A 19,216-nucleotide genomic window follows, 5' to 3' on the forward strand; every position below is an offset into this window, starting at 1 on the left:
ACATTTCTTGTAGTGAATTGTACTTGCTACTTTGATTATCAAGGCAAGAAAATCTTATTTTTATATGTAAACTCTCCATATTATAAAGAAAAGAATCTTAAATTAGATGTATTGGTTTATTTTTTAAATGATAGAAATGTTAATGAAGATTTGTTGTGTGAATTCAGGATGCAATATTTATAACTTTTTTTGCTTCCAAAGACATTGATAACCTCCTAGACATACTCTGCTGTGTACTGTTTCTGTCTTCTTTCCCATCCCTTATTAATGAATCATCGAAAAGATTAGACAAAATTAAACTAATGGAACATATTTATGAAAAGTTGCCAAAAAAAATCCCTACCATTTAGACTAGTTCCTGAAGAGCATATTTCTAAGAAAAGTTGCTTGGTGTGTTTCACCTGAAGAGGTGTGATATGAGTTTAAGAATCCAAACTTAATCCTTATTTCACTCTACAGTGTTTTGAGAAAGCTATGTATAAAGAAAGGTGGTTCTCATTCTATTATTCTTTAAAGATCTGAAGAAGATGAAGACATTAAGCGGAAAACATTTAGGACCTTTGTATTAAAAATGAATGCAGTATTGCCACATAAGAAAAGTCCTAAGTAAAATTTAAAAGATGTGAGGTTTAATACAAGGTTTCAAAATTGTATATTTATTTTCTTCCACATACAATAAAAGCATTTAAAAATTTGCTGATTATTAAATATGGTAATAAACTTTGCCAAGATTATGAATAGGTAATAATTAATAAGAAATAAATACTAAATTACACTGACAACTAAATTATCTTTACATGCACAAAAAGGAGTGATTTCTCAAAAACTCTTTAAAAAAATTTAATTTATTTGAAACAATAAATAATGCATAAATATAATTTGGAAAACTGAATCTGAATGCAAAGTTTATGTTGCATGCTTTGTACTATAAAAAATGAAACTTTATGTAAAAGTTTATGCATCAGAAACAAATACAAACTTTTGAAAATAATAGGGATATGATCTTGCTTAACTCGTACAAAATGTCAAAACCTGATTTATGTAAGTAAGTTGGTTAATTAGTATTTTGAAGAAGTAAGTTGCATTCTTATGCCAATAGAGTCGTCAATGCATTGATATTTTATTAGTAGCATTTTGTTATATAGTAGCTTTTCTAATGGTGTTCCATAAATTTTATATGAGAGTCAGTTTAAGAGATTTGGATGACAATTTATTCATTCAGTGTTTTTGATTTTGAGAGGTTTGATAACCATATTTGCTTGATGTTCATGTGCCTTATCATCAATAATTTTTTTTTTTAAATGAAATTCACATACACCTCTAGAAAGTTTTGCATTGGACTATATGACTTCAGTACCTCTGAACAGACACAGATCCTTTGCTAACATGTACAGGAAAATATATCTATTGATACCTCTTCACACCATTGCATACACACTACCCCGATGATCAGATTCCCTAACATTGATGTGAATATTTTGTGTACCTGGCTCCCTTCAGTGTAAATGCATTTAGAATCATAATTCAACTAGGAATTGATCTGAAGAAACAATGGATCCATTTGCTTAGGCTCTGATATTTTCTGCTTCAATTCAAGCAAGCTCTTTTTTGTTGTTTAGTCAATGATATACTTTTTTCCTTTACTTTCTTCCTGACATAGAAACCTATCTTTATGATTCTTCTCTGTACAGTTTGCTGCAGTGCAAATATTCATTAGTTGATCCATGCTCTAAATTCAGCTGTCTTGCAGGCAATTTAATTTTATGGTGGGCAGCTGTTAAGGAGAGATAAACTGACCTTTAGAAGAAACATTTTTAAAAAAATTTGAATTGATTGCTGAGTTTATTTTAATTTTGTTAGGTCTTAAATTCTATTAAAAAATATTATGATCTGTTTTTTTTCTAGCTTGCTGTTATTGAAGATGAAATTCTCATATTAAGGAAACATCGGCAAAATGAAAAGAAAAACTGGATAAATTTGTATGATGATCTTATTAAACTGATAGGGAGAAAGCACAAGCATAAAGGTTATTATAAGAAAGTTTTCAAGAAAAAAATTAGACCTATGACTGACAAAGAACCCAATCGGCGTATGTTGAATTTCTTAACAATTCTTCCTGGCTGTATGCAATTTTTTTAATACAGTAAACCCTTGCTGAGTACAGATTTACGGAAAACAATTTTGCATATGCGTGCTATATTGATTGTTTACATTTGCTTTGTCCAATGCTAGAGTTTCATTCATACACATTATGCTGAAGAGTATGGAGATTCATATACAGTATGCCATTGTAATGTACACTGTACTAAAGACTGTCACTTATGCATCTGGCTATCCTGCTTAATATTACCTATTAACTATGTGACTAAAGCTGAATTGCTATCATTTCACTCATACAGCTCTAGTAGCTTATTTAAAAGCATGTTTATCCTCTTCTGCTTTTGCATCTATATTTCTTTTAATTTAAAAAATTCAATATGACATCTAAGAGAAAGTATGATGATGATAAATTATTTGCCATTATTTCAGAAAACTGAATTTTCAGTTAAGTTGAAAAATGGATTTGTTTTCACTACTTGAAACAGAACTAGCTATAAACAAATCAGGCATAGGAACAATATAGGATATTGAAGAAAACATTTGGTCTATTGTTAAAGTTTCAGATGTTACTCCAGCAAAGTTTACTTAGTTTTGAAAATCTTGCAGTTGGAAAATATGGCAAAAATTTTAATAGCTTGGATTGACAATTAAATACTCGAAAAAGAACCTGATATAAATACATGCATTTGTATTTAATGCTTTTAAATATGTTGTTTTTAGTGATAGATTTGCAGTTTTAGAAGTTTAGAATTTGGCTAACATTGATGCAAATATTTTGTATATCATTTAGCAAAATATTTTTTGTGCTTCAAATGGCAAAATAAAAACAATCTTTAAGAGAAGAGTATACACGTATAATGAATGAGTCATTTTCTGACTCTGGCATTAGTACATGGAAAGTATCAACATTGAAGATGCAATCATGTGTAATCATCATCCATCATTCTGAGATTATGTGAAGTGGTATAAAAACCTGTTTTTTTGGATTGATAGATATTGTGTTCAAGAATGCCAGTGTTCTTTATTACAAAAAAATGGCCTAAAGACACCGTTCATGAAATCATATTCGTGGAACAAATATTTAAAAATTACGTAGATTACAAGGTCAAAAGGAAGTTCATTGCAAGATCTTCATCCTAAACTTTGAGACTTTTGGGGAGACATTTTCCTGCCTTAAATGTAAATAAAAATGTGGAAAATGTCATAAAACCAGGAAACAACAGTAGACATTCTGTCCTTGTGAGATATGTAACATAGGATTTTGTGTACATCTGTGTTTCAAAGAATATTGTACACTGTCTACTTTTTGAAATGTTGGTTCATTTTTGTTGTTTTCTTGCCAGGTTTTTTTTATGAAAAAGATTTTAAGCAATTTTATTATTTTTAATATGAAGTGTGAAATAAAATCAGTGGTTGTTTGGATATATTTCCCATATTTATTTATTTGAGGAAAGTAAAAAGTTTTATTCTAGAATTTTTAAGGAAAATATAATGATAATGTTTTAAAATTAATTCTGATAAATATTTGAGTGTTCCATTTGTAGTGCACCAAAAATTGGAACAGTTAGATAAAAAATTTAATTTATGCAAAATGTTTTTCAAAATTAGCTTAAAACATTGGTTCACGAATTGCTCACACTCACAAGACCCATGTTAGCATGCTGTCCTAAGTGGTTCAGTAACTAAGGCACTCATCATAAAAGGATTAATTGCGTAATCCCTGAAGCGAAAGCCAGCTTCAGGGAGAAGCTGGCTTTCCCGCTAAAGCAACAGAAATTCAGACAGTAGTTTTTGAGTCATTGAAGAGAGGGGTTACGTTTTGCAACAAATTTTCAATAAGGATGAGATAGGCCTATTTTATAAGCAAATGGAGCAGTGAACCTACATCACAAAGATATAAAAGGTAGCTCCTTTTGTGTTTGAATTATTTTCAGCAGTTTGGGAGTGGAATAGAAAAACTAGGAAATAAGCACTCTTTAATGACTTGTTTAAATATTCATTCATTTAAGAAATCAATCTTTACTTAAAACAGCAAAACTTGAGTTTTAAAGTTCTCCTAACTCTCAATAATATTCCAGGAATGACGCTAAAATCCTCACAACATAGCATCCAAATGTACAGGTTTTATTCGGATATTAACAACACTTCTTTAATCCATCCAATGGATCGAGGCATCATAAAAATATTCAAAGCCTATCATGTCAAACATGTTTACATCTTTGCAGTTAAACAAGATGAAGGAAGGCATGAGATGCTGATAGCACTTTTGTAGCAATTCTGCATGAGCCTATACATAGAAATGATTAAACTCTTATGGGAACAATGAACTTCATCAACACTGAATGCTTGCTGGCATCAGACAGAAGTCATCAACAATTTTAAAGGTTTTCCATCAATTGAAAATGAAGCCAAAGAAAGCAAGAAATTTTTCACGTATGGACGAAGTCAAAGAATTAATTGATAAATAATAATTGACAAATGTGGGATGAACAACTGAGAAGAAAGTACATTTAACTCAAAAGAAATTAAAACAAATTGTTTTAAAAGGCAGAGAAATTGTTTTGCAATGGAGATTGACCTAAATGAAGAAAGGTGATACATTTTATGTGAGGCATTGAAAAACATTCAACCCTGAAACTTTTATTTTGTCAGTCATTGTCTCAAACAAAAACCACCAGTTTTTTTAAGAAATATTTAAATCACATAGCTACTTATGAAGCAGTAATAAAAATGTAACAAATTGGCACTTGTTACATTTTTTCCTTTTAATTTTATTAATATTTAGGTTTGTTTAAATTATACATATTTTCTTAATTTAAACTATACGATAGAAAGTTAACTGTGAAAAATGCAGTTTTGCCATATGTGCCAAGTATAGTAATATAACCCTCATATTCAGCAAGAGTTCACTGTAATGATAATTTTGTTGTACACCTAATTTTTTTCATATTTTTTTACATAAATAAGCTTAATTATTATGGAATTTTCCTAAGTGTCTATAATTTTTCAACCCTTGTATAACACAGTAGATAGATTCCTAGAAAATGCCGTGCTGTGTGAAACCATGTTGTATGAGACCCAGGGCAGTATAAAAAGGTGGGGTTACGTTCTGAAAACTTATTGAAAATAAATATTTTTTTAACTAAACATAAACAACTTAATTTTTATTAAAAATTTACACTGACTGCCAATAAGTATTTGGACACCTATGCAAATGATGATATCTGCGGTCCTAAGGTACGTCACGGACTCCACCGGTATATATCATGTAGAAAACAGCATCGGCTTTAGTCGCATGCAAGATGCCTCACAGTTCGGAGCTCTCTGAATCTTCGAGAAAGGTATAATTATCGGGTATCACAAATGTGGCCGATCCTTAAGGGACACATCTAGCGATCTGAAGTACCCAAAATCGACAGTGGCCTATTTGATTAAGAAGTGGAAGGTGAGCGGTGATTGTCGAAATGTGCCCCAAGTTGGCAGACCAACGAAACTCGGGGATAGAGACCGACAAGTGCTGTCCAGAGAAATTCAGAAGAACCTCACCCACTCGATGGCCCTCATCCACGAGGAGTTTCAACAGGCATCCGGGAGTATTTCAATGAATACCATCCGTAAGGAAGCACATCTGCTTGGTTTTGATGGTCGTGCTGCTGCCCATAAGCCTTTGATCACAAAGTCCAACCGCGCTGCTCGGTTAATGTGGTACAAAGCACATCAAAATTGGACCGTAGATCAGTGGAAACGGGTTCTTTGGAGTGACGAATCAAGGTTCACCCTTTGCCGTTCGGATGGCAGGGTTTGGGTCTGGCGTCTACCTGGAGAACGTCTCCTGCCAGAATGCATTGTGCCAACAGTCAAGTTCGGCGGAGGTGGAATTATGGTCTGGGGGTGTTTCTCCTGGTATGGGCTGGGACCCTTGGTCCCCATTCATGGTAAGCTCAACTCCAATGCCTACTGCACTATTTTGGATGACAATGTGCTTCCTACGTTGTGGCAGTTTTACGGGTTGGACCCCTGTTACTTTAATAACGACAATGCCAGTTGTCATGTTTCAACGTTAACCAAGGCTTGGTATGGTGCCAATGGAGGTCATCGAATGGACCCAGAGTCCAGACCTGAATCCTATCGAGAACCTCTGGGACAAGTTGCATCGCCGAATTCAGGGGTGCACTACCCGTGCAAAATCGGTGAAGAAACTTCTGTCTTCTCCAAGCCGAGTAGAAGAAAATACCACTAGCTGTCATACAAAGACTTGTAGAAAGTATGCCCCAGAGGGTCCACGCTGTAATTACCTCTCGTGGAGGCTCTACCAACTATTGATTTTAAATAAAGTTAGTTTTTCTTTTCTCTCACAGGTGTCCAAATACTTATTGGTAGTCAGTGTATATGTATGTACAGTACAAAACAAAAAGTATTACATATTTTAATTTAACGCAACTTTAGTATAATAAATTTTTTTGTTGTCATTGCTCAGACCATGTTCTTTTAAATTTCTTGGTATAGAGCTAGAAGAGAGACAGTTTTGCAGCTCCCTTTTGGATTTTTGCCTTATTTCAGTGGAAGGGTCTGCACTCAAGATTTGCAGCTAAGCGTAGGCCTTCTTTTAATTTTTTTAATGTTAAATTATTAACTTCACAATCTTCATCAGTGGTAGTGTCCTCAGAATCGATTTGATTTACAGCTTCCAATGCCATTTCTATTAAATCTTCATCAGTTTCTTGTTCCGCTAATAAATCTTGAACGTCCTCAATAGCCATGTTCACAAAACCTTCACCTCTGATTGATATAGCAAGTTCTAATATGCCACCAATTTCATTTTCTAATGATTCACGCATGTTTTCTATTTCAACTGAAGAAGGCCATATCTTCTAACATGCATTTAACATTGATGCTTTCAGTTCTTTCATAAAACGATAAAGAAAAATGTTAATTCAGTTCTTCATTGAAAATGTCTTCCAAGCTTCCATTACATTAATCGATTTTGAATCGGTTATGTCTAAAATCTACGGTAATGCTCTTCTCATGTAATATGTTTTAAAGGTATAAATAATACCTTGATCCAATGTTTGGAGTAATGAAGTAGTGTTAGGTGGTAGGAAAATTATTTTGATATTGGGATGATTCAAATCTTATGGGTGACATGGAGCATTATCTAATAGCAATAAGGTGCATTGAAGCTCAAATTTTTCTGCCTTTAATAACATTCAGTGTCTGGCACAAAACAATTTAAAAACTGATTTTCAAATATATTACCAGCTACCCAAGCTCTTGGATTTGCTTTCCAATATACCGGTAAGGTATTTTTATTTACGCCTTTAAGTGCATGAGAATTTAAAGATATATAAACTAACAAGGGTTTTTGTCATAAAGTCCAAAGTTATACTGCACAAAAATAGTGTTAGATAATTTTTAGACACCTTAAATCAGGATGCAGTTTTTTTTTTTTTTTTTCCTTTCCTTTCTTTCTTTTTTCGATATAAAGGTTCTCCTGGGCATTTTTGTTCCACCAAAGCCCAGTTTTGTCAACATCGAAAACTTGAACTTCTGTGTATCCTTGTTCTGTAATATTTTAAAATTTTCAAGAAACCTCCTAGCAGCTTCATAATCAGCCGATACAGATTTTCCTTGAATTCTTATGCTATGAATTGCAAAATGCTTTTTGAAATTTTTGAACCAACCTTTACTTACCAGAAAATCTGGGTTGACAGAGGATTCTCCATATTCTTTGAGGTGCTTAAAAATTTTGAGTGCTTTTTGTTTAATGATAGTACCATCCAACAAAATTGTTTTTTGACAGCTATCATCAATTCCATCTTCTCAATTATTGGCGCCTGCGGGGGGCGAACTACATGTTTGGCGCATGTCAAAGATCCTGCAGAAACTGCACTTCTTATTTCTTTTTCATTTTTCTTAATAGTCCAGACTGTTTCTTCATTCCAATTAAAAATTTCCCCAATGTGAGATGCTTTTTCTCCTTTAAAAAGATGGTCCAAGATTTGTATCTGTACTTCTAAAGAAATTAATTTCCTTTCGAGCGTTGTTTTTTTATGTTTAACGGATATGTCTGGCAACTGAAAATTAATGTCTTAAAGATGAAAAAGTTTTTCTTTAACAAACTGTGGCTCGACGCAGACTGCCGACTATCAGCGTGTGACACCTTTGTTTTCAGTCCCTGGAGATGAGGATTTGAATTTTGGAAACCGAACGTGCAGGTTGTGCGGTTTAGAGAACTTATTGTGACTTCATGTTGTTCACCTTCTGCAATAGTGAAGTTTCTTCATTGTTATCTGGGAACATTTGTTTATACGGATCATCTAAGGACATTTGTTCTTACGGCTACCGGATCTTGGAAGAACTGGCTGAACTTACGAAACAAGGATTCTTATGTGTTAAATGACTACAGAGGCTGTTCACACATTTTTTAGATGATGTATATTGTATTCACAAAACTAAATTACATTAAAATTCTTGTGTTTTAAATGTTCTATTTGACATCCCTTATTCTGAACTATCTTTTGACACCACAATTTCCAGGATAATAATGCCTTTTGAAGTGGCAGAAGAGGTATTCTATCCCATTCCTCCCGAACAGCTTTCCAGTCCTGTTAGGGTTTTGGGACAACGTTTGGATAATGCAGTTTTTAAAAGTCTGAAAGCACAAAAATCCGTGTGACACATCGGGAGATTTAGTAGGGATATCAGTGAAGGGTATGGCCTTGATACCAGTTTTTTGTTCCATTTCTTTTAGGAAATTTACAGTGGATTTTGATGTGTGACTGCTAGCTTTGTCTCGATGGAGTCTCAGAGATTGATGGTACTGTTGGTAAAGCGATGGTATTTCATTCAGAAAAATTGGCAATAAAATATGTTCCTGATAGTGTTTGGAGTTAATCTTGACATTTTTCTGCACTCTTTATTTTTAACTTGCCATTATAAGAAAAACCAGCAACAATCATGAATCCCTTAGAAAAACTTTCTTTCGATTCTTTGAACCATGTACTTAAATTTTTTCTCCCCTTTTATGGTAATAAATGGCTCTTTTTTTGTTACAATCATTTAAATACACCCATGCTTCATCTATTGCGACAATTGTTTTCCATTTTTCTTTGGATAAGTTATTCTCATATAGAATTCTGCAGCTTGTCCTGCATTGAGCGATATGCTTTGGAAGAAGATGACGCAGATTGCATTTTTTTGCTTTCTTAAGATTTAAATCAACGTTTATCATTTTGTTTACAGTGGAGACCGAGCATTTTAATGATGTTGCAACTGTCCTTTGACTATGGGAATTTTCTTTTAACATTAAACAACGTACCTTTGCAATAGTCGAAGATGCCCGTTTTTTCCTTGGATACTTGTTTGGAGTTTTTGTCCCACGTGAGGCTCCAATTTGACATTTTTTCCTTTCTTGTTGATGATATTATCTATCGACGCTTTAGATATCACAAAACCATGACTCTCACATCATTTTTGGATAACGGAGTATGCATAGTTCTCTTCGGAAAGATAAATGTAGCCTTCAAACCACTACTTTGTTAAATTCGCCATTTTTAATAAAAACAAAACTTTTAAGCCACAGACAATAATATTGACTTTTAAAAACATAGTACAATTTCAATTACTTCTAGAGCAAAACAGTGTTGTAGGAGGGTTATTGCAATTTATGAATCGTGTTATAGCGAAACCGTGTTGTAGGAGGGTTACCTGTATGTCATAGACTTGGACATCTTCATTGAATAAACTGATTCAAAGGAGGTCTGATGTGCTTATTAAATGAACTGATTCTCATGTGCTTTGCCAGTACTATAATTTAAGTACCTTCTTCTTGTCATTTTTTCCAGTTGCTTAGAATTATTTACTCTTTTGTTTTGCTTGTATGTTAATTCAATTATTTTCTTAAAATGATATATAGATGGAAGTTTCACTTTGCAATAATTGTATAACTAAATGAGTCTCTTTCCTAAACTCTGTTTTCTTTCTTTTATTCCCTCATGAATCATACAGTTTTCTTTTACAGCTATTGCATTTCACCTTTCTTTCAAACTTATCATTGTTTTATTTACTTTGTGTCAACTTTTCCAGAATTATTTGCAGGATGTCAAGGATTTTAATCAGGTAAAAAAAGAAAGCATTGATTAAAGTTCTCCTATTTTTTAAAATGATGGGAAATGTGTTAAAAATCAGAACTTAAGATAATCTCTAATACTTTTAAAGATATTTTATTTATTAAGTACAGAAAATAAAAGCTTTTTAAAGCAATAAAATTATTGAAATATTTTAAACAAACCGTTTGTTATTACAGTGGAAGAAAGTTCACTTCCTCGTCCATCTAGTCTTAAGCATAAATCTGTTAATGAGTGCGCTAATTCAAAACACATGGGGCATGATATAAGTAAATATGTTGTAAAAACAGCTTCAGCTCCATAGTCTAAAATAGATCATCAAGTATGTAAATTTTATTTTGTTACAATTACAGGACAAAATCCGAGATCCAGACTCATTGGTACTTTAGTCCTATGTCGAGAATTCCCATTATACTGTCAATCAGAATCTTTTAATTCTCAAAAATCTTTTTGTTGCTTTCTTCACAATTGGTAGTGGTATTTTCTGTATTTAAAACCATACTACAGATTTCACCATGTGTTAGTTGATTGCTGATTGGTCCATTGTCATCTCAGTGGAAAACTTCTGTTACATCTTCATGTATTATCACTTTTCTTTAGTTTTTCACAAATTACATTAATTGCAGAATTTTGCCTTTATAGCATTCAAAATCTATTCCTTTTTTTTTTTTTTTTTTTTTTTTGTATAATTTTTAAATTTTACTTTCTTAAGCTCAAAATATGCCAGCAACATTTTCTTCCCCAAAACAATATAGGACACATATTAAAAAACTATACGCAAGAATCTCAGTTAGTCAGGAGGAAAATCACTTTTATGACCCATCTGCTTTTCTGGATCATTTTATTCTCCATTCTTAAAATTTCCTGATGATCTGGGCATTAAATCATTCTGGATTTCAGACTTTGTACTCTATATCATTTTATAGTGTAGGAAACCCTTGGCTCATAAAAGTAATGGAGATATTGCATTCTGGATGTAAGCCTCCATCTTAAAATAATCTAAATGGTAAATTATTAAATGATATATACAAGGGGAGTCTAAACTGTTTAAAGAAAGTAAGAGGGGTGACAGTACCCATCCAACCAAGCAATAATTAACCATGGAAGTAATGAATGAATGGGTTTGCATTCCTCTCTGAGAGGCAGAATATCCTGCACGATGGATCAGATGTGGTGGATATATGGCTTGGCTTCATCACTCACTGTACTTTTACTTCTGGGGGCACATGAAATCTTTAGCATACGAGAAGCCTGTGGACTCGGCTAAAAATGCAACAGCGAAAATCATTTTTCTGTAGACAAAATTAACATAATACCTGGAATCTTTGAGGGTGCACCAGTCATTCATTTGCTGATGTGAACTGTGCAAAAACTTTGCTTTCTCAACACTTGTAATTTCATGTTTGGATTCTAATTTTTATTTTTTCTGCCACTATCAGAGTGTAGTGTGACATTGTAATTATTGCACGTCCTATCACCCCTCTTATTTTGTAAAAACAGTGTATACTTACCGTGTACAAAGAAAGAATAGAGAAATGCAATAATGTTTTAGTTATTCTATAGAGTCTCCATGTTCTTTTTGGTAGCATACAACATGGACTATATGTAGAAGACAAAGTAGCAAATGCTCGCTATGTCTTTGAAGAATAAATACTGCAGAAGAAGGTTTTAAATAGCCTTTTTATTTAAACTAAATTAAGCAGATGCACACACGTGGTGCTCACAATTCACTACCACTTGTGGCTAACTAAATTAACAGAAAAATATAAAATATAAAATGCACATTAAATTAAGAGGGCTAATGACTGGCTCCTTAGCTTAAAGCTAAATTGACTGTACATAGCAAAGCAAAGCCTAGAAATATCATTATAAGCTGAAAGGTGTTCAGTACTGACTAGAGAGCTAATTTCAAACACGTAGCATAAACTCGGAACTAACTCTGCTACTACTTCTCGTGAACTCTTAAAACACAGCTTAAATACTGCTTCTGAAACACATTTAGACTAGCATACTACATCATTATAAATTTACATTCCGGCAGAAAATTGAAATCGGGAAGGAATGTAAAACTAAAAATAATTGGTTAGAATAAAATAAAGTCTTTACAAATCAAACAGTATATGTTTGATGCTAAACAATTGGTCTAAATTCCACAATCAGCCAATAGTCTGTGTATGTATTTGTACAATAGATAGAAATTGATGCTACATCATTATTGACACATATAAGTGAAAATTTGTATTAAAAATGTTGGAAACAAATTAAAATGAAAAATTTATAATTTTGTATTTGATAATACAGCCAGTATGAAAAAAATGGGAAAAATCAGAAAACAGTTTCCAGCTTATATCTCTTGGTTGTTCTCCACGTACATATATAATTTACTGGCCAAAGATTTATATATGTCCGTTGATATTTAAATTATTCAAGTCATAAAGTATTTTTTGAGTCACCAACTTTGTTCAAGCCCAGTTAAATTAATTCGTGTAAATAAATAAACTGAAGTGCATTAGAATTCAGTATGCAACTTCCTTGAAAGTTATGTAAAGATTTTTATGTAAATTGTGGAAGAAAACAGGGATGCAATTTCTAAGAATTTTCAGTCAAAAGTGCTGTTCTGTAGCTCTCTTACTTCATATGTAGTTCATTTTAGTTCCTTTGAATGGAAATCAGAAGAATAGTTGCAACACTGTTGAAGCTGTCAAAGTTTGTGAAGATCTTGAAAACATCTTAAAAATTTTTCATAAAGCATGCATAAAATTATTTAGGACACAATATGAACAAGCACCATTGTTAGCTAATTTTTAGTATATATTTTATTACCAAAATTTAAAGCATAAGCCGTATAAGCAACTGAAAAGGAATAGACATAGCAATTGGTGAAAAAACATACTTAAAAAAAAAAAAAAATACTTGCAACAACTGCTTTGTTGAATATAACATTCAAATTTTCAAATTTATAATTCATGTTACACTTCAGGACTCTGGTTCTGCAGGAGTTTTTTATTTTATTTATTTATTTATTTTTTTTTAAGGCAGCTGAGTTATTGACCATACTTAAGTGGCAAAAATAAATACTCTTGAGAAAGAGTGCATAGGCAGAAAAGATCTGGATGTGATTGAAATATTAATCACAGCAAGATCTGTATCAGCAGGTTTGAAGAATGTTTTCTACTTTGTAAATTGTTCACAACAAATTAAGAAATCAGTTAGAGGAGATCAAATTCAGTTGAACAATCAGCAAAAGATCTTTTACTTTAAAGCTCTGAATGCAAATAGATGTATTACAGGTATAATGTGATGAAGTAACTGTTTTTAAAAAGTTATGTAGATTGCACATTAATTGCCATTCCTGTTTTTCTACTTACTCTCATTGCTTATTTTGTTTATATAAAAAATTTAAGTGCAAAAGTGTTTTTTTTTTTTTTTTTTTTTTTTTTTTTCCCCATGCACTTGTACAAACCTGTATTGCACTTGTACAAACCTGTACGTAATATTAGTTTATTTTCTTTGAGATCCATCAATATGTGGAAACTATTTAATAAGTTAATGTAAATAAATTTCAAAAATGTTGTTTCACCCTGATTATGTTTAGGCCATACAAGTAGTGAAAGCTCTGGAAGTGAACAGAACATCGAAAGTGAAGATGATTTTCAAGCGGTTGACAAAAATGATATTGATCAAGAGTTGCTGAGAAAAGTAACATGCCTCCGAGTAGAAAGACAAGAAATTGAGAATAGAATGAAAGAATATAAACGTAAAATCAAATCTGCTACTTTGAAACAGAATATTTCAGTCAGAAAAATTCAGAAAATCAATGATGCTTTTACTGCTGCTTTAAATGAACTAAACTCTGTTCTGGTAAGTATTTATCATAGATCTAGTCTTAATTTAATGTTTTTTGCTTTTTTGTTTATTGAAATCCCAATGTGAGATATTTGCAGAAACACTTATTTTTAAATTAAAAGTATTTCATCATATTTCAGTATAAATATTAGTAATACATATTTTTGATACAGTTTGATTTATTTTAAATATTTAATTGTTTTCACCTTATTAACTTACTTTAAATTATGCTATAATAGATACTACTTTTAAGTTACTAAGCATAACTTACTTGTGTTACTGCGAGATTTAAAACAGTACAAATTATTAGTGCTTTCAATTAAGACTGAGAAAATAAAAGTAGTTATAGAAAGCACTGTGTATATGTTAGTGGAGTTATCTTTGGAGTTGGTTATTTCTATGAAATTTTCAGAAGATATTTTAGTCTCTGAAAAAATAAATGGTATAGTTTTAACATGAAATCCCAATTTTTAATTCATATTTTGTTACGGAACCTAGGATTCAAAGGCATTATCATCATTACATAAAAAATGCACATAATTTTTCATTACTTCTGCCTCCCCCCCAACATCCCCGCCTTTTTCCCCCTTTTCTCGTGATTTTTTTTTTTTTTTTTCCTTTCTTTCTTTTGTTAAAAAAATACTTTATTTACTAATCTATTTCTCCCTATTACATTCTTCTCCCTTCCTGCCTTTTCAGCATATTATGTAGAAACTTCTGGTTTTTGATAGCAATTTAAAATATATGCAGGGAAAAGAATTGTGTATAAATGGCAAAATTTTATATAATACAAGTCCAATGTACTGTATTTTTCGATTCTGAAGAAATTAGAGACATCAGTTCAAATGAAATGATGTACATAATCTTGGCTACAAAAATAACACTAAACTTTTTATTCTAAACATTTACACTCACTTATCCATAGCATTTAAAATTGTCTGTTCATGGTCAGAGTCAAAACACAACAGTTAAAAGTTTTTGTCCTCCAGATAGTGCTGCTAAAGGTGGAAAATAAAGCAATTTTTAACATAATCCCACCTTTGAATTTTCAGCTCTTAGAATTCAACCCTCTGTGCTGGCCTTATTTTCTATCCTGATCTAGTCATTTTTATTGCTGGAACATCATTGTTGGGAGATCTGGGGAGTGACAGGTGTTGTTATTCGCTGGAGAAGCACTGATCATTTTCCATTTTTAAGTTGACTGTTTCTTGGGTGGACTTGGATCTCCAAGAGATACAATCAAATGCTGAAAATTCGCCGACCTGAAATCCGCGTTGCCTCTCAGAATATAAACATTCATTTTATAGGTTTTGGAAACCACAACATTGAGTACGAAATATCGAAGAAAAAAATACTTACCGAATATTGACAACATAATTATCGAATAATAATGAGTCAAATTGGAAATACCAAATTATTGATATAAAAAAGTTTTAAAAAATAAGATGAACTAAATAAGTTTTTTGCCCTCTGATCTGCATCGAGGTAAAAAAGTAGATGATTCGCTCAACTCTTTGTTCAAGTTCACGATTCACGTTGTTGTATTTTCTGAGCTTTGTTATTTCATTTCACGAGATTGTTTAGTGCTGCCTTTTTTTTATTCGGATATTTTGTGGATAAATTAAGAATATTTTTAATCTCAGCCCTTTTTAATACAATCACAGATAAGAAACGCACTCGTGATTTTACTGCTTGCAACGTTGAAAAACGTAAACACGTTGCATTGGCGGTAATGCAAGAAGTGCAAATTCTGCAAAAGATGGAAGCAGGTGCTACTCCTCGATTTATAGCAGAATAGTATGGAATTGTGACATGATTGTGTATGATATACGGAAAAATAAAGTAAAGCTGTTGAAATTTTACAGCAACAGTGATTCTAACACCGGAATCCGAAACCAGAAATCTTTGCATGAGGCAAAATCGGCAAACCTCGATGCTGTGTACATATGAATAATATAATCAATTTATATATGTAAAAATAATTTAATGTATATAATAATTTAATTAAATGTATCTAATACGCCTTATTCATTTTTGCACTTTTAGTCCGAATATTGTGCTTTATGTTTTCTGTCCTGAAATCCGCAAAATCCGCACAACCTCTGGTCCCGAGCTTTGTGGATTTCTGGAATTCTACTTATAACCTTGTAACTGCTTATTAAAGTCCTTCCAATTTTGTTTTGGCTTTTACTAATTGAATATATTCATCATTTTGTTTTAAAATATGAATTACTCTTACCAACAAGCAAATGATCTTCTTACAGTTATCACTAAAGACTAAAATGATGTCTGCTTTCTTTATTGGCTGAGCATCTGTCACATAGGGATAACTTTGTTGTAAATGTCTAAAATAATCATTTCTAAATATTTTGTTTAAATTCTACAAAAGTCTTTTCTGATCAGTCAGTCTTCTATTCAGAGGTGGAGTCTGTGTGACTGAGACCTGTCGCACCTGTTTCCTTAACACCTTGTAAAAAGATGGAAGGTGTGATGGGACTCAGTTCCTCTATGTCATCTGAAATCTAAGTTCATAATAGCTTCACAGTCATGTAGGACTTTCATAATTTCTACACGACCAAGTGATGAGCATGCTAAAACCTTTCATAAAATTCTTTTCAGCATTCCTATCAGACACTTCTGCCATCTACCCCATCGCAATGTGAATGGTGTAAGTTTTCTTGTGATTCTGTTAGGTTAGCTGCTCATTACCGAAATGTGCTCACAATCTATACACTTGAACAGTATTATTGCCAGTAAAATTAGCTCCCTTATCTGAATAAATGTTTGTGGTTTTCTTTTTTGAGCTGTGAATCATCGAAATGCTCACAGAAAGCTTTCTGCTAAAAGCTGCAGGTGAAAATAACTACCCATGATATCTGATCTGCATCTAATATCAGAGGTTTAATCAACTCAATTTCTAGAACCTCAAAAACAGACGTTTACCCGATATTCAGGAAGGCATACCATATACACTTCAGAAGCGTTAAACTCAAAATTTTTGCAACTTGGCACAAGTTTCAGTGATTCATTTGATAGGCTTTCAGGTCAAGATCGAATATTCTTCTCTTAGAGTTTCTATAAGGAATGCACTTCTACATGTTAAACATTTCATGTTTTTTTGTCTAATCATTCTGGTTGCAACATAATGCTGAGACAGAAGTGTGATAGGGAATCTGAAATTTTCTGAGTCATCTCAGAACTTTTTTTTTTTTTTTCATTTTAAATTTCACAACTTCTTAAGTTCAATGATATTTTTGAGGTAGGCCATTGGTCAGAAGGCTTCTTCAGCTATTTGAGATCCTCCACCATTTTTATTTGTGGTGTCAAAATATCAGGATTACCTCCTCGAGAAGGAAGATGAACAGAGTTAAGATTTCCTGGAACACATCTCCCAAACAAAGAATTGATTAAAAATTGTATTACTTGGAGAAATTCTTGAAGGAATGTTCCACACTGCTGTTCAGTTTTGATCTATATCAAAGCTGTTGAAGGATCACTTCAAAGATTGGGGCATCCAGAAGAAGTTTCAATTCTCAGATATATACACAGGCTGCCTAAGCTGCCTTGCTAGCATCGCAAAATATCTATAGAGTCTCTATCTTTGTTATAATAATTTAAATTTAACCAATAAGCCACTTGAACCTGAGCAAGTAAAATTAATTGATTGCACCAAATTTTAAATCTTACTTTTGAAGATTATTCATCCCATTTGAGCTTAATATACAAAGTTCCTTATAGCATCACTATAGGGATAAGTTTCACAGGTGCACTAAAATCAGTGCACTCTTTGTATCAGTGGCAGAAGTTTTCTTTTAATGAAGCATTAATTTCCAATCGCAGGACCGTCCGAGTTTTAATGTGAGTGTGTCTCGAGAAAGCATCCAGATCATTTGCAACACTGATACAGTATTACTGTTAGTTTTTGTCAGTGGGAAATTTTGATGTATTGAATCGCCGACACCTCAAATTGAAGTACCCAGAAGATACAGTAATTTTGGCTTCTTTAATAAACTTTTCTACTTCTTTGGTAGAATTTAGAATTCTTAATGAATTATCAATGTAGAATGAATTGCTTAAAATGTGTGCAGTAGTTAACAAATTTGCTGGCACTTGGCTCAAATGATGATTAAGCACAGCTGCTAAGAGAAATGGGCTCAATGTCACTCTAAAAATTGTTCTGTTATGGTGATATACTTTTACATTATTTCTGTGGCTGAATAAGGAAAATCTTAAGAAATCACAATCCTGTTCTTTTATACTTATTTTTTAAAAAGTTTTTTTTAATGTCTAAAGAAACTAAGATGTAATATTTTCAAAACTAATTTAAAATCCTAAGTAAGACTTCAGTAAAATTAGATTCCATTATCAAACAATTGTAAAGTGATAAAAAAAATTTCGTTCATCCCAAATTATTAAAAACAGACCAGACTTTCATGGTTTGGTTTGTTTCTATGATAACTGGCCAATGGGATGAGTAGCAGTTTCTTACTTATAAATTACACATTCTGTTGTTCCATAATGTTCTCAGAAACTGGAAACATCATGATAATCTTTTTGTTTGATTAGAATTAGCAAGTTTCAATTCAATCTTACAGTCATGTTGTTTAGGCTAGAATTTTATTGTCAGGTAAAATGGAACTATCAAGTATTCACAATATTGATCATCTTCACTTTATTTCGCTGTGTCTAGAAAATTATATTCATTTCATCTTTTAACAGAATTTTATTTCTGTTTTCAGCATTAGAAAGTGTTTTGGTATTTGAATTGAGCCGTTCTAACAGTTCTTCAAGCTCATTAACACTAATTTCTGATTTGGTTCTATTTTCTTAAATAATTTTGTTATGGCATATCATAGCAAAGTTTTTTTTTTTTTTTTTAATCTTCCTTTTTTTTTTTTTTTTTTTTTTTTTTTTTTTGCATTTCTTTCTTAAATTTTAACTTGCATACAAAAATATATTTTTCAAAAGTAAGAAATAATTATCTTTCAAATAGAAAACAAAAGTATTGTTCCATGGAATATTTCACGAGCGATAATTAAAAATCTTCAAGTTGATACCCTGCATTAGAATACCTTCGGCATGCTTCTTAATACAAGGAGGATGTCTTGTAGTTTTATATCCTGAAAAAATTAGAGACATCATCT

At 32.1% G+C, this 19,216-nt stretch overlaps 1 protein-coding gene across 1 annotated transcript in view; it reads left to right on the plus strand.

Annotated features, from left to right (window-relative positions):
* The window catches only part of LOC118203327 (uncharacterized), a 94,862-nt gene that overhangs the window by 49,182 nt on the left and 26,464 nt on the right, over positions 1-19,216 (plus strand). Inside the window, exons 11-12 of the mRNA XM_085814405.1 lie at positions 1,906-2,089; positions 13,822-14,087. Of these exons, the coding sequence (XP_085670531.1) occupies positions 1,906-2,089; positions 13,822-14,087 (450 nt within the window). The remainder of the gene's footprint in view (positions 1-1,905; positions 2,090-13,821; positions 14,088-19,216) is intronic.

Source organism: Stegodyphus dumicola, chromosome 4 (genome assembly GCF_044657685.1).
Source record: "Stegodyphus dumicola isolate Sdum_Otavi_A_Nest chromosome 4, ASM4465768v1".
NCBI lineage: Eukaryota > Metazoa > Arthropoda > Arachnida > Araneae > Eresidae > Stegodyphus > Stegodyphus dumicola.